Source organism: Lynx rufus, unplaced genomic scaffold (assembly GCF_022079265.1).
Source record: "Lynx rufus isolate CCGP_SWC_20201006 ecotype Redwood Valley unplaced genomic scaffold, mLynRuf1.p SCAF_2, whole genome shotgun sequence".
NCBI lineage: Eukaryota > Metazoa > Chordata > Mammalia > Carnivora > Felidae > Lynx > Lynx rufus.
Window position 1 is genome coordinate 117233588 of NW_025814834.1, and position 10719 is coordinate 117244306.

A 10719-nucleotide genomic window follows, 5' to 3' on the forward strand; every position below is an offset into this window, starting at 1 on the left:
TTTAAAATAATAAATGGTAAATTATAATTCCTAACATTGAAAGATCTTTTCCCCTATAGCAGTGAAAATTTTATTAAAGGGTAATAAAGAAACACACTCTCTCTGTTAGTGGGTACCAAAGAATCATAAAGTGAAAGTAAGTGAAACTAACCACTAAAGAGTAAAATGGAAGGGGGAAGAGATGAGGGAAAGATAAAGGCTACAACCAAAATTTAAACCCAGCATACTGAACACTTACTTCATTTCTTTCATCAGAGACTCAATTTCAAGGTTTCTAACAGAAGAATAAAAATAAAGTTTTTTTGTAAACTCTTATCTTAGTTAGAAAAACTTTACTGTTCCGAAGCACAGATGGAAATGTTGCCTTTTTCTAAAAAGAGTAACTAGGTTCTATTACTTTCTCCACAAGATGTGCATTTTCCCCAGTGTTCTAGAATTAAAATCTGTGGGGGCAGTGGGATCTGAAAGCACTACAAAACACCAACTACTTTTTGTTTCCTTGACAAACAGATGAGAAACTCAGTCTAGCTGATTTGTACAACAGTGTAAAGTTCTGGAGTAATTTTTACTAATGTCTCTGAGCTTCGTCTACACATTAAAAAACCTCCTGTATCCTTACTTTCCAGATAATTGAAATTATAAAACAAATACCATAACTCACTGACAAAAGCTTAGGAGGAGGAGTTTGGATGCATCTATTATTTATTAGTTTATGAAAAGCAGAAAGCCAAATCACTAAGAATAAAATCAGCAACCCTCTACTCCCTAAGAAATTATACACATAGATACACTCACCTCTCCTCTGCAGACAAAACTGTAATTTCAGGGTGGCCTATTTGAGCAAATTTTAATATTAGTATTTTTCCACTGCCAATGAAATTTTCCTTTCCATACCAAAGAACCATTTGACATTCCTCAATATAACTTTTTATTATGGTCATTTTTTATTTTAGAGAGAGAGAGTATGGGGGGGAGGGCGGAGGGGCAGAGGGAGAGAGGGAGAGAGAGGTGGGGGTAGAATCCTAAGCAGACTCCATGCAGCACAGAGCCCAATGCGGGCTCAATCTCACAACCCTGGGATCATGACCTGAGCCGAAATGAAAAGTCAGACACTCAACCAACTGAGCCACCCAGGCGCCCCAACGTTTCTCAGTATTATTTCATTTCACACTTTTAGTTATGGGAAGGTTTACTTGCTACATAATTTAACAGTTAGCTTACCACAGAATGTATAACAAAATTATATCATACATAATGCTTCAAATCCACCCAGGGCCGTGTTTATAATATCACCTTTCTGCATTTGAGAGACAAAGCAGCTAAATGAAGAACATAATGACTGAGTGTAAAGTCTCATAATCCAAGTAAGAGACCTTGTTTAGTACATACCATTACAATAATTAGATATCCTAATTAGGTAGTTCATGTTTTGAAATAGTGTCAGGAAACACGGAAAATATTATCCATATCTCTCTGAATTTAGGGCCATGGAATGAAGAAAAAGTGACCTAGGCATCCAAAGGGGAAGGAGAAAGGCAGTTATGCAATAATTTTAGAGTTGGTAATTATGACACAGCTACTGTCTAACTAATTCAGAACTGCCATTTAGCCTAAACCAAGAGTAGAAACATTGAAGAGCTCAAAATAGATTTATTACTTCTTTAGGACACTGAAATAAAGTTTACCTTGAACCTCAAAAAGAACCTAAGCCAAGAACACATTAGACCAAATAAGCAGAAAGAGGTATCTAAAATACTGAGTGCTCCAGAGCCGCCTTCTCTACTAGCTTCTTCTCTATCTACACTTTACCTTATTACACCTACCTCTCTATCTACACTTAACTCCCATGTAGATCTCTTCCAGTCTCATGGCTCCAAAGACAGTCTACACACTAAACAGCCTCCATGTGGTAACTGCTGCACAACTCTGAATATACTGAAAACATTAAATTGTACAATTTAAATGAATGAATATTTGTGAATTATATCTCAATAAAGATTTTTTTTTATTATTTTTGGGGGAGACAGAGCGCTAGCAGGGAGGGGCAGAGAGAGAGAGAAGGAGAGAGGGAGACACAGAGTCTGAAGCAGGTTCCAGGCTCTGAGCTGTCAGCACAGTGTCCGATGCGGGGCTCGAACTCACAAGCTGTGAGATCACAACCTAAGCCGAAGCCAGACACTCAACTGACTGAGCCACCGAGGTGCCCCAATAAAGATATTTTAAAATGTGGACAACTGAAACCTAACACTCAAAACTAAGTTTCTGATCTTCCTCCCAAAATCTGCTCCACTTGAGCCTTCCCCATATTAATAAATACCAACTCCTTCTAGTCAGGCAAAAACCCAGAGTCATTCTTGATTATTTTCCTCTCTTACTCTACATTTAATTCATCTAGAAATCTAGTTAGATCTACATTCAAAATAGATCAGAATTCAATTACTTCTTATCACTTCCACAGGCCATAACCTGGTCCAAGCCACCAACATCTTACCCCAGGTAAGTACAATAGTCACCTAACTAGTGCCCCTTGTTTCTGCAACAACCAGAATGACCTTTTAAAAACATAAATCATGGGGTGCCTGGCTGGCTCGGTCAGTAGAGCATGCAACTCTTGACCTCACAGGGTCTTGAGTTCAAGCCTGACATCAGGCCTAGAGCTTACTTAAAAAAAAAAAAAAAAAAAAAATCAAGTCACAATACTCCTCTGCTCAAATAGCTCCCCATCTCCTTCAGAAAGAAAGCCAAATCCTTACAGTAGCTATAAAACTTTGTGATGTGCCCCTTCTCCCACCACCACCCACCATAATCTCTGAATTCATCTGCTACTACTCCTTGCCAGCTACAAAAGCTTTCTTGTCTTCCTTAAACTTGCCAGGCACACTCTAACCTCAGGACCTTTGTATTTGTCTGCACTCTGTGTTGGAACGTCCTCCCCTCACACTTTATCTATGTTGCTTAACACCTCATCTCTCTGCTCAAATGTCACTTTCCCAGGGAGGCCTTCTCTTACCACCTAATTTAAAACTGCAAACTCCTATAACACTCTGTATTTCTCTTCCCTGCTTTACATTTCTCTACAGCACTTCTAATATTTTTACCTTCTAATACATTTAATATTTTACTTATTTTGTTTGTTTCTCCCCTTAATGGAGTATAAGCTCTGTGAGGGCAAAATTTTTTCTCCATTCTGTTCACCCACTGAATCCCCAGTGCCTGGTACAACAGGTATTCCACAAATACTTGTTAAAAGAACTATGAATCTAGGGGCGCCTGAGTGGCTCAGTCGGTTAAGTGTCTGACTTCAGCTCAGGTCATGATGTCACGGTTCGTAGGTTCAAGCCCACATCAGGCTCTCTGCTGCCAGCACAGAGTCCACTTCAGACCCTCCCTGCCCTGCTTGTGCTGTCTCTCTCAAAATAAACTTAAAAAAATAATAATAATAGTAACTGAATGGAAACTAGGCACTTATAAGCAAAATTCATCTTGATGCTCAAAGTTAGAATCTGTATCTAGTTCACCTGCATTACTCTTTTGTATATATACGATAGGTAATTAAAAGGCTTTCAGAAGCCAAACCTGCAGAAATGGCCCCAGACCTTTAGCTTTGTGCAATTATTAAATATAAGACAGCAGACTGCACTCCCCACTGACCAGTACTGCACCCCAAACTTTTTGTCAAGAAAAGTCTTTTATGGGGCACATGGCTGGCTCAGTCAGTACAGCATGAGACTCTTGATCTTGGGGCTGTGAATTCAAGCCCCACACTGGGCATAGAGATTACTTTAAAAAAACAAAACAAAACAAAAAAACAAACAAACAAAAAAAACCCCTGCTTTATTATTTAATCCAAATGCACCTCACATTTAGAGATTTTTATCCAGTAGTCAGCTTTCACAGCTAACATGTTCAACTTGTCTTTCCATTCTATATTAAATGAAAACATAAATGCCTATCAGAACTCAAAATCCACATAAGATTATCAGTTTTAGGGTGCCTGGGTGGCTCAGTCAGTTAAGCATCTGACTTTTTTTGTCTCAGGTCATGATCTCCCAGTTTGTGAGTTTGAGCCCTGTGTTGGGCTCCATACTGACAGTGCAGAGCCTGCTTAGGATTTTCTCTCTCTCTCTCTCTCTCTCTCTCTCTCTCTCTCTCTCTCTTTCTGCCCCTCCCCCGCACACATGCGTGCTCTCTTTCAAAATAAATAAACAAACTTAAAAAAAGAACACACAAAGACTTAAAATCTAAACATTCTGGTTAATCTATATTGCCTAATATTGAATAAATAAGCAAGTAATCAAAAGTTTTCTTCATGGTAGAAAATATTTTATAAATCAGAAAGGCTGTATATATAGTACAGTGGCTAAGAGTGTATATTCTAAAACCCTGAATGCCTGGAATCCTGGCTCCACCACTTACTAGCTCTGTTAAATTACTCGATCTCTTAGTGTCTCTGTTTTCTCATCTGTAAAATGGGATCATAACAACACCTACTTCAAAGCGTTGTGAGGACTGAATTAATTAATATGTGTAAAATGCTAGGAAAGGTGCCTGGCACATAGTAAGCACTTGATAAAAGTATAAAATTATCACCACTTTCATGGTCCATCTAAGGATCCTGAGACCCAAACTGACAAACCATTGCCATAAATCAAAAATGGTAACTGCACTTTGCAAATTCTCTGCAACAACTTAATCCTGTAGAAAGAGATTTTTTTTTTTTTTTTTTTTTTGCTAGCCCATGTTTATACAACAGCTTCTCCTGGGGGGGGGGGGGGGGGCGCTGGAGAGGACTATATTGTACTGAGAGTTCCCTCAAATGAGGTGGAGGGGGAAAAAGAGGGGTAGAAAAAAAAAAGACTGGCCATTAAGTTGATAACTACTGAAGTATATTAATTAGCAGAAGGTTAGGGGTGGGGTGTAAATATTTAAAGTTTATATCAAAAATAGCTGAAGGGAGGGGCGCCTGGGTGGCTTGGTCGGTGAAGTGTCCTACTTCAGCTCAGGTCCTGATCTCACCTTTCCTGAGTTCAAGCCCTCCGTCGGGCTCTGTGCTGACAGCTCAGAATCTGGAGCCTGCTTGGGATTCTGTGTTTCCCTCTCTCTCTGCCCCTCCCCCACTCACACTGGGTCTCTCTCTCAAAAATAAACATTAAAAAATTAAAAATAAAATTAGCTGAAGGTTATTCTTAACAGATTTTCTGCTCTACAACCGATTCTACTTTCCTACATCCACCTTTTCTTCAAAACAGACCAACCCATCCAATGGTTAAAAACAAGACGATATGGGGGTGCCTGAGTGGCTCAATCTATTAAGCATCTGACTTCAGCTCAGGTCACGATCTCTGGGTTTGTGAGTTCAAGCCTGGCATCAGGCTCTGCGCTCCTAGCCTCCATCTCAAAAATAAATAAACATGAAAAAACAAAAACAAAACAATAATGGAACTATCATGAACATAATAATTTCCACTAGTTCTTCAGAGCACTTGCTAATACACTACAGAGTCCAATCCATTTGACTTTAACTGGGAACGTAATTTCCAGGACCATAACCAAAACAAAACTCTGCTGTAATTATTCTGAATACTCAGGATTTTAAGACCATCTGCACCATTATTATCATAATAAATAATTTGGATTTTTTTTACCTATGCTAAAATACATATATTACCTTCCAAAACCTAGATAGCAATTCTATGAGAGATAGTTACTACCTCTACTTGCAGATCACAAATTGGGGCTCACAATTTAAGTGTGGAGTCAGGTATTAAGTGAAGGAATTAAGATATGAATCTAGGTCTAATTCTAAAGTACGCCTTTTTCTACTTTTCCACATTGATTCTTATTTAATATTAAAAACAGGAGGGACAAATGAAGTAAAGAAATGGTAATCTGGTCAACTGCATATCAAGTCCAAAAAGAGCTATTATCTTGAACCTGCTGACAACCATATCTATCCTTTCTTTCACTAAGTTATAAATATTTCTTTCTGATAAACAGAAATTTAAAAAATTCAAGTTCTTGATTGATTAGTACACAAAATTACGTTGGCAAATATTTACTGATTGCTTACTTTGTGCCAAACACTGTTCTAGTTGCTTGGGGATACAGCAGCAAAGAAGACCTAGCCCTGTCATCTGGTGGGAGAAGAGAAACAATAAGCATGTAAACAAATAAACACGGTAATTTCATATACTGAAAATAATGTGAAGTGATAGAAAGCAACTGAAGGGACCCCCTGAAATAAGGTCATTTAGGAAAGGCCTTTCTGAAAAAGTAATATATGAGGTTGAATCTAAATGATGAGGAAACAGAACTGGAAGAAGCCTGAAAGGTAGTAGACAGGACAGATGTTGTAGGAACTTTGAAGGCCATAGTAAAAGTAGTTTAGATCTTAACCTGTTGCAATGGGATATCACTGGAGGATTCTGAAGCACGGGAATGACATCTGTTTATACTATAGAAAGACCACTTTTAAAAATGACAGCAATGGCAGTGCCTGGCTGGCTCAGTCAGTGAAGCATGTGACTCTTGATCTTGGGATTCTAAGTTCAAGCCCAGCAGTGGATATAAAGATTACTTAAAAATAAAAAAATTATCTTTTAAAAAATATGATGACAATGAATATTTCAGCCAGACAAATTAAAAGAAGCCTGAATAAAATCAGTTAGAACCCATCTTCAAGAAGCCTGCTTGTGGGGCGAATGGGTGACTCAGTCAGTTGAGCATCCGACTTTGGCTCAGGTCATGATCTCACAGCTCGTGAGTTCGAGCCCTGCGTCGGGCTCTGTGCTGACACCTCAGAGCCTGGAGTCTGCTTCTGCTTCTGTGTCTCCCTCTCTCTCTGCCCCTAACCCACTCGCATTCTGTCTCTGTCTCTCTCAAAAATGAACATTAAAAAAATTTTTTTTAATAAAAAAATTAAAAAAAGAAGCCTGCTTGCTTTCTCTGAATTAGTTCCTTTAAAATGAACAAAAGCCTGTCAACATGTTATGAAACACAGGATCAAATGAAAATATCTTTGGAAGATCTAACAGTTCCTTAAATTCACACTGAAGACTAAACACAAATTACTAAATAATGAATGGATGCCAGAACAAAAAAGAGAAGCGAAAGTGACATCAGGAAAACGGACAGAAAAGCCGGGAATGCCAGGTACTTACTTCACAAATTTGCCGAAAGTACACTTAGAAACCAAACTCTAAAAGAATCTCAACTGTAAAGAAATATGAAACTAAATGAGGCCCAATGCATAAACTATTTTCACTGGGCCCTTCATCACTCTCCTGAATATTTCTCTCAAAAGGCTTTACTTACATTGAGATGAATGATGTTCATTAAATGTAAACACAAAAGGACTATAAATACCCTTAACCATTTTAGAAAGTTCCATTCCACTAGGAAAAAAAAAATCAAGTTTTTAGAAAGCCAAAAGCATTTAACTGTATAAACTATATATAATACACTTCAAATGAAGTGTTGTTTTCCTAGAGCAATCATTTTTTTCACTCAAGACATCAACTAGGGAAATAAGCTTAGGAAAAATATCAACAAAGTAGAGGCAGAAAAATTCTGGCTTCATTATATCTTATTATTGCTAACTAGGAAAAAGTTCTAATTGTCATTTGAAATCCCACAAGGCAGGGATGGGGGTCAACCTATTCTTGCAAATGATGTAACCATACAGCTAAAGCACCAGAGCTCAAAGGTAGGGAATGTTAAATGCTTGTATAACTTAGTAAAAATGGTTTAAAACAAGAGAGAAAATATTCTCAAACTCACGTGAGCACTTGCTACCACTGGTGAACCAAGTACATGAAAGACTAATCTTTTTTTTTTTTTTTTAATCTTGAAAACATTATTTTACAAAGTTAAATGTGGCCATTGTCATCTGGTATTTATAGAGTAAAATCCTAACTCCACCCTTTTTCTGTGTAACATTAAGGAATTTACTTGCTGAGCCTTAAGTTTCCCTACCTGAAATCAATGATTTAAAAAAAAAATCTCCCTTTTAGGGTTATTTTTTTTTAAATTTTTTTTAATGTTTATTTATTTTTGACAGAGAGAGAGACCGCGCATGATCGGGGGAGGGTCAGAGAGAGAGGGAGACACAGAATCCGAAGCAGGCTCCAGGCTCTGAGCTGTCAGCCTAGAGCCCGATGCAGGGCTCGAACTCACAGACCATGAGATTATGACCTGAGCCAAAGTCGGAAGCTCAACCGACTGAGCCACCCAGGCGCCCCTCTTAGGGTTATTTTAAGGTATAATGAGATATTGTAAATATTTTAAAGTATTGTAGATATTTTAAAGTATAATGAGATATTGTAAATAACAATAAAGGACTGGGCAGATAGCAGATGAGAGTCTTTGATGATGCCTGTTATCGTATGTTCTAACTTTACTTCTTGGAAAGAAAGTAACTTTGATCTATTAGTAAATCTAGGTAATCTTGTCTTGGTTCTACAACCTTTCTGGCATATGTTATTCAAAGAACCACAAGACATCTCTACCAACAATAACTTTATATACACAAATGGTCTGAAGACTGGGGCCTATGATTTCATAAGTTTTATCCATCTGTTCCCTAAAAGGTAAATACAAATCCAAACATTACAGGGGCAATGGCAGAAGTGGAATAAGAAGAGTAACTAGAAGATGGGTCTCACTGGTGACATGCCACAGACAAGAAGCAACAAAAGACCTAAAAGTCAAATAGATACATATGGCATTAGGGTTAACCCTCTCTCTCTTCTCAGCCGGAAGCAACAGTGACTTCACACTTACTCCTAAAAGATTTGAAATGTTTTGCTGACAATCCATGCTTCCTGACAGTTTAATATACTTCTTTTCTGTAGTAAAGCAGCAAAGTGGGAAAAAATCCCCCAAAGAGACAAAAAAGCAGTCACTGGGGAAAAAAAAAAAGTACTACATATTTAAAAAGCACATTTCTTGATTTCCTGTTTTGATTACCTAGGACACCAAACTCATTTCTTTAAAAAGGCATTACAGGTGCTGAAAAATAGCCGGACATTTTTTATATTTTAAGGCATCAGTGATGACACTGACTACAGTTATTTCTGGTATCAAGAAGCCCGTATTTTATTTGCAGCTAACACGGGTACAGGGAACCCTCCCAGGTGGTCCTCTCAGCTCTACGTGGAGCTCGTGTTACTTCTCAACATTCACCCAAGTAAGGCCCTTCTTATTACACATCACGAATTTCAGGTCAATGTAAAATAGAGTGGTCCAACACATGCCAACCAAGTACGTGGGTTTGCTACTGCTTAAACCAAAGCTTGTCTATCATCAGGAAAACCATTTGCACGTCAAGGCCTATGAGAAACAAACGGACGCGACAATTTCCGCGAAGGTTCAGTAAAGCTAACAGCACTCACAAGGCTCCGAAAAGAAGTAATACCTACATCTCGAAAGATCTAGGCCCAAGGGCCCAAGGTCACACACACCAAGTCAGCAGCTAGTAAAAAAATCCAAGAAATGATGAGCTTCCTGCAGTTCAAGGCAACCCTGGCTGGGAATGGAGTCTGGGCTTGGGAACACTCGCGTCAAAGCTTGAACGTGAATAACGCCAACCGAATGCAGTGACTCCGTGGGAAAACCCCAGGCGTTTAGGGAAGGATTTCCTTCCATTTCCCCAGTCTTCCCTTCCCTAGGCACCCCCAACACTCACATCTCCGGAGCCACTTCATCCAATGGTAGACGATAGTAGTGTGGTGTTTCTTGTTCTCTATACACCAAGACGACAGGCCTTGAATAGATTCCATGGTGTTGGTTACCGACTGGAATTTTCGATCCAACGAGGACTCCAGAGCCCCTGCCGAAGAGGCCGACGAGGAGGAGGCCTTACTGCTGCCTCCGCCGCCGCCGGCCGCCATCTTCCCGGTTTGCACAAGCGCTGCTGCTCCTCTGGCGGCCGCGCCGGCGGCGGCGGGAGCGGGCAAAACAATCACTGCGAGTGCGTGAAGGCCGTAGGTGGGGAGGGAGGCCAGGGGGTGGGGATGATGCACGCGCTAGGCTCTTCGAGAGGTAGGACGGGAGGACCAGCTGCCGGGCACGCTGGCGGCTCCTACACGCTGGAAGGAGGGGCTGCGGGTATCAAAGGTTTATCAGAATTGTTCAAGGGGTTGTGTTTGAACCAGTCAATAATAACGGAAGAATTACGCAGAAAACAAGGTCCTGCGAAGCCTTTCAAAACGCCTGGCCCCGAAATTAATGGTTTTACACTCTTCGGCTCTCAAAGCTAAGGCTCTTCCCCACTCCAACGCCACACACACTCCTGTAAGGGTAGGCGTTAATATCTCAAATTTAATACTACCCGATTGCCCCTTCAGTTGCAGAAATCTTTCTCCTTTAGATCTTCTAGCACAGAAAAGGCCCAAGGCTACCTAGTCAGGATTTTTTTTGCAACGCAATAGCAGCAAAGGGACAGCAACAGTATCGCGCACGCGCTGCTTAGCCCCGCCTCCCCGCTTCCTTCTCAACCTAGAAAGCAGAGGGAGGCGTGATGGCGGGGCAATCTGACCAATCCAAGGGCAAGAACGAGAAGCGCGCGCAGAAGCCCGCAAGCCCCAAGGGCCAAGAAGGCTCTTCGATTATTTGTGCGCTTGCGCAGCAGATCAGCGTGTAGCGCGCTAGGAGGAAGAACGCAGGAGGGTGAGGGAGTTGGTCAAACTAAGGAGAGGTTGGGGGAGGGGCTTCACCGCT

General features: G+C 40.2%; 1 protein-coding gene across 5 annotated transcripts in view; it reads right to left on the reverse strand.

The window, feature by feature from the left end:
* Positions 1 to 10430, reverse strand: part of RPRD2 (regulation of nuclear pre-mRNA domain containing 2) — a 101437-nt gene extending 91007 nt beyond the window's left edge. For 3 of the 5 annotated variants that reach the window (XM_047085676.1, XM_047085677.1, XM_047085675.1), the window contains exon 1: positions 9686 to 10428. In XM_047085676.1, the coding sequence (XP_046941632.1) occupies positions 9686 to 9890 (205 nt within the window). In that variant the 5' untranslated portion in view covers positions 9891 to 10428. Of the gene's footprint in view, positions 1 to 9685 lie in introns of all 5 variants that reach the window. The other 2 variants (XM_047085679.1, XM_047085678.1) reach the window with 2 other exon arrangements.
* Between the last annotated feature and the right edge of the window lie 289 nt (positions 10431 to 10719).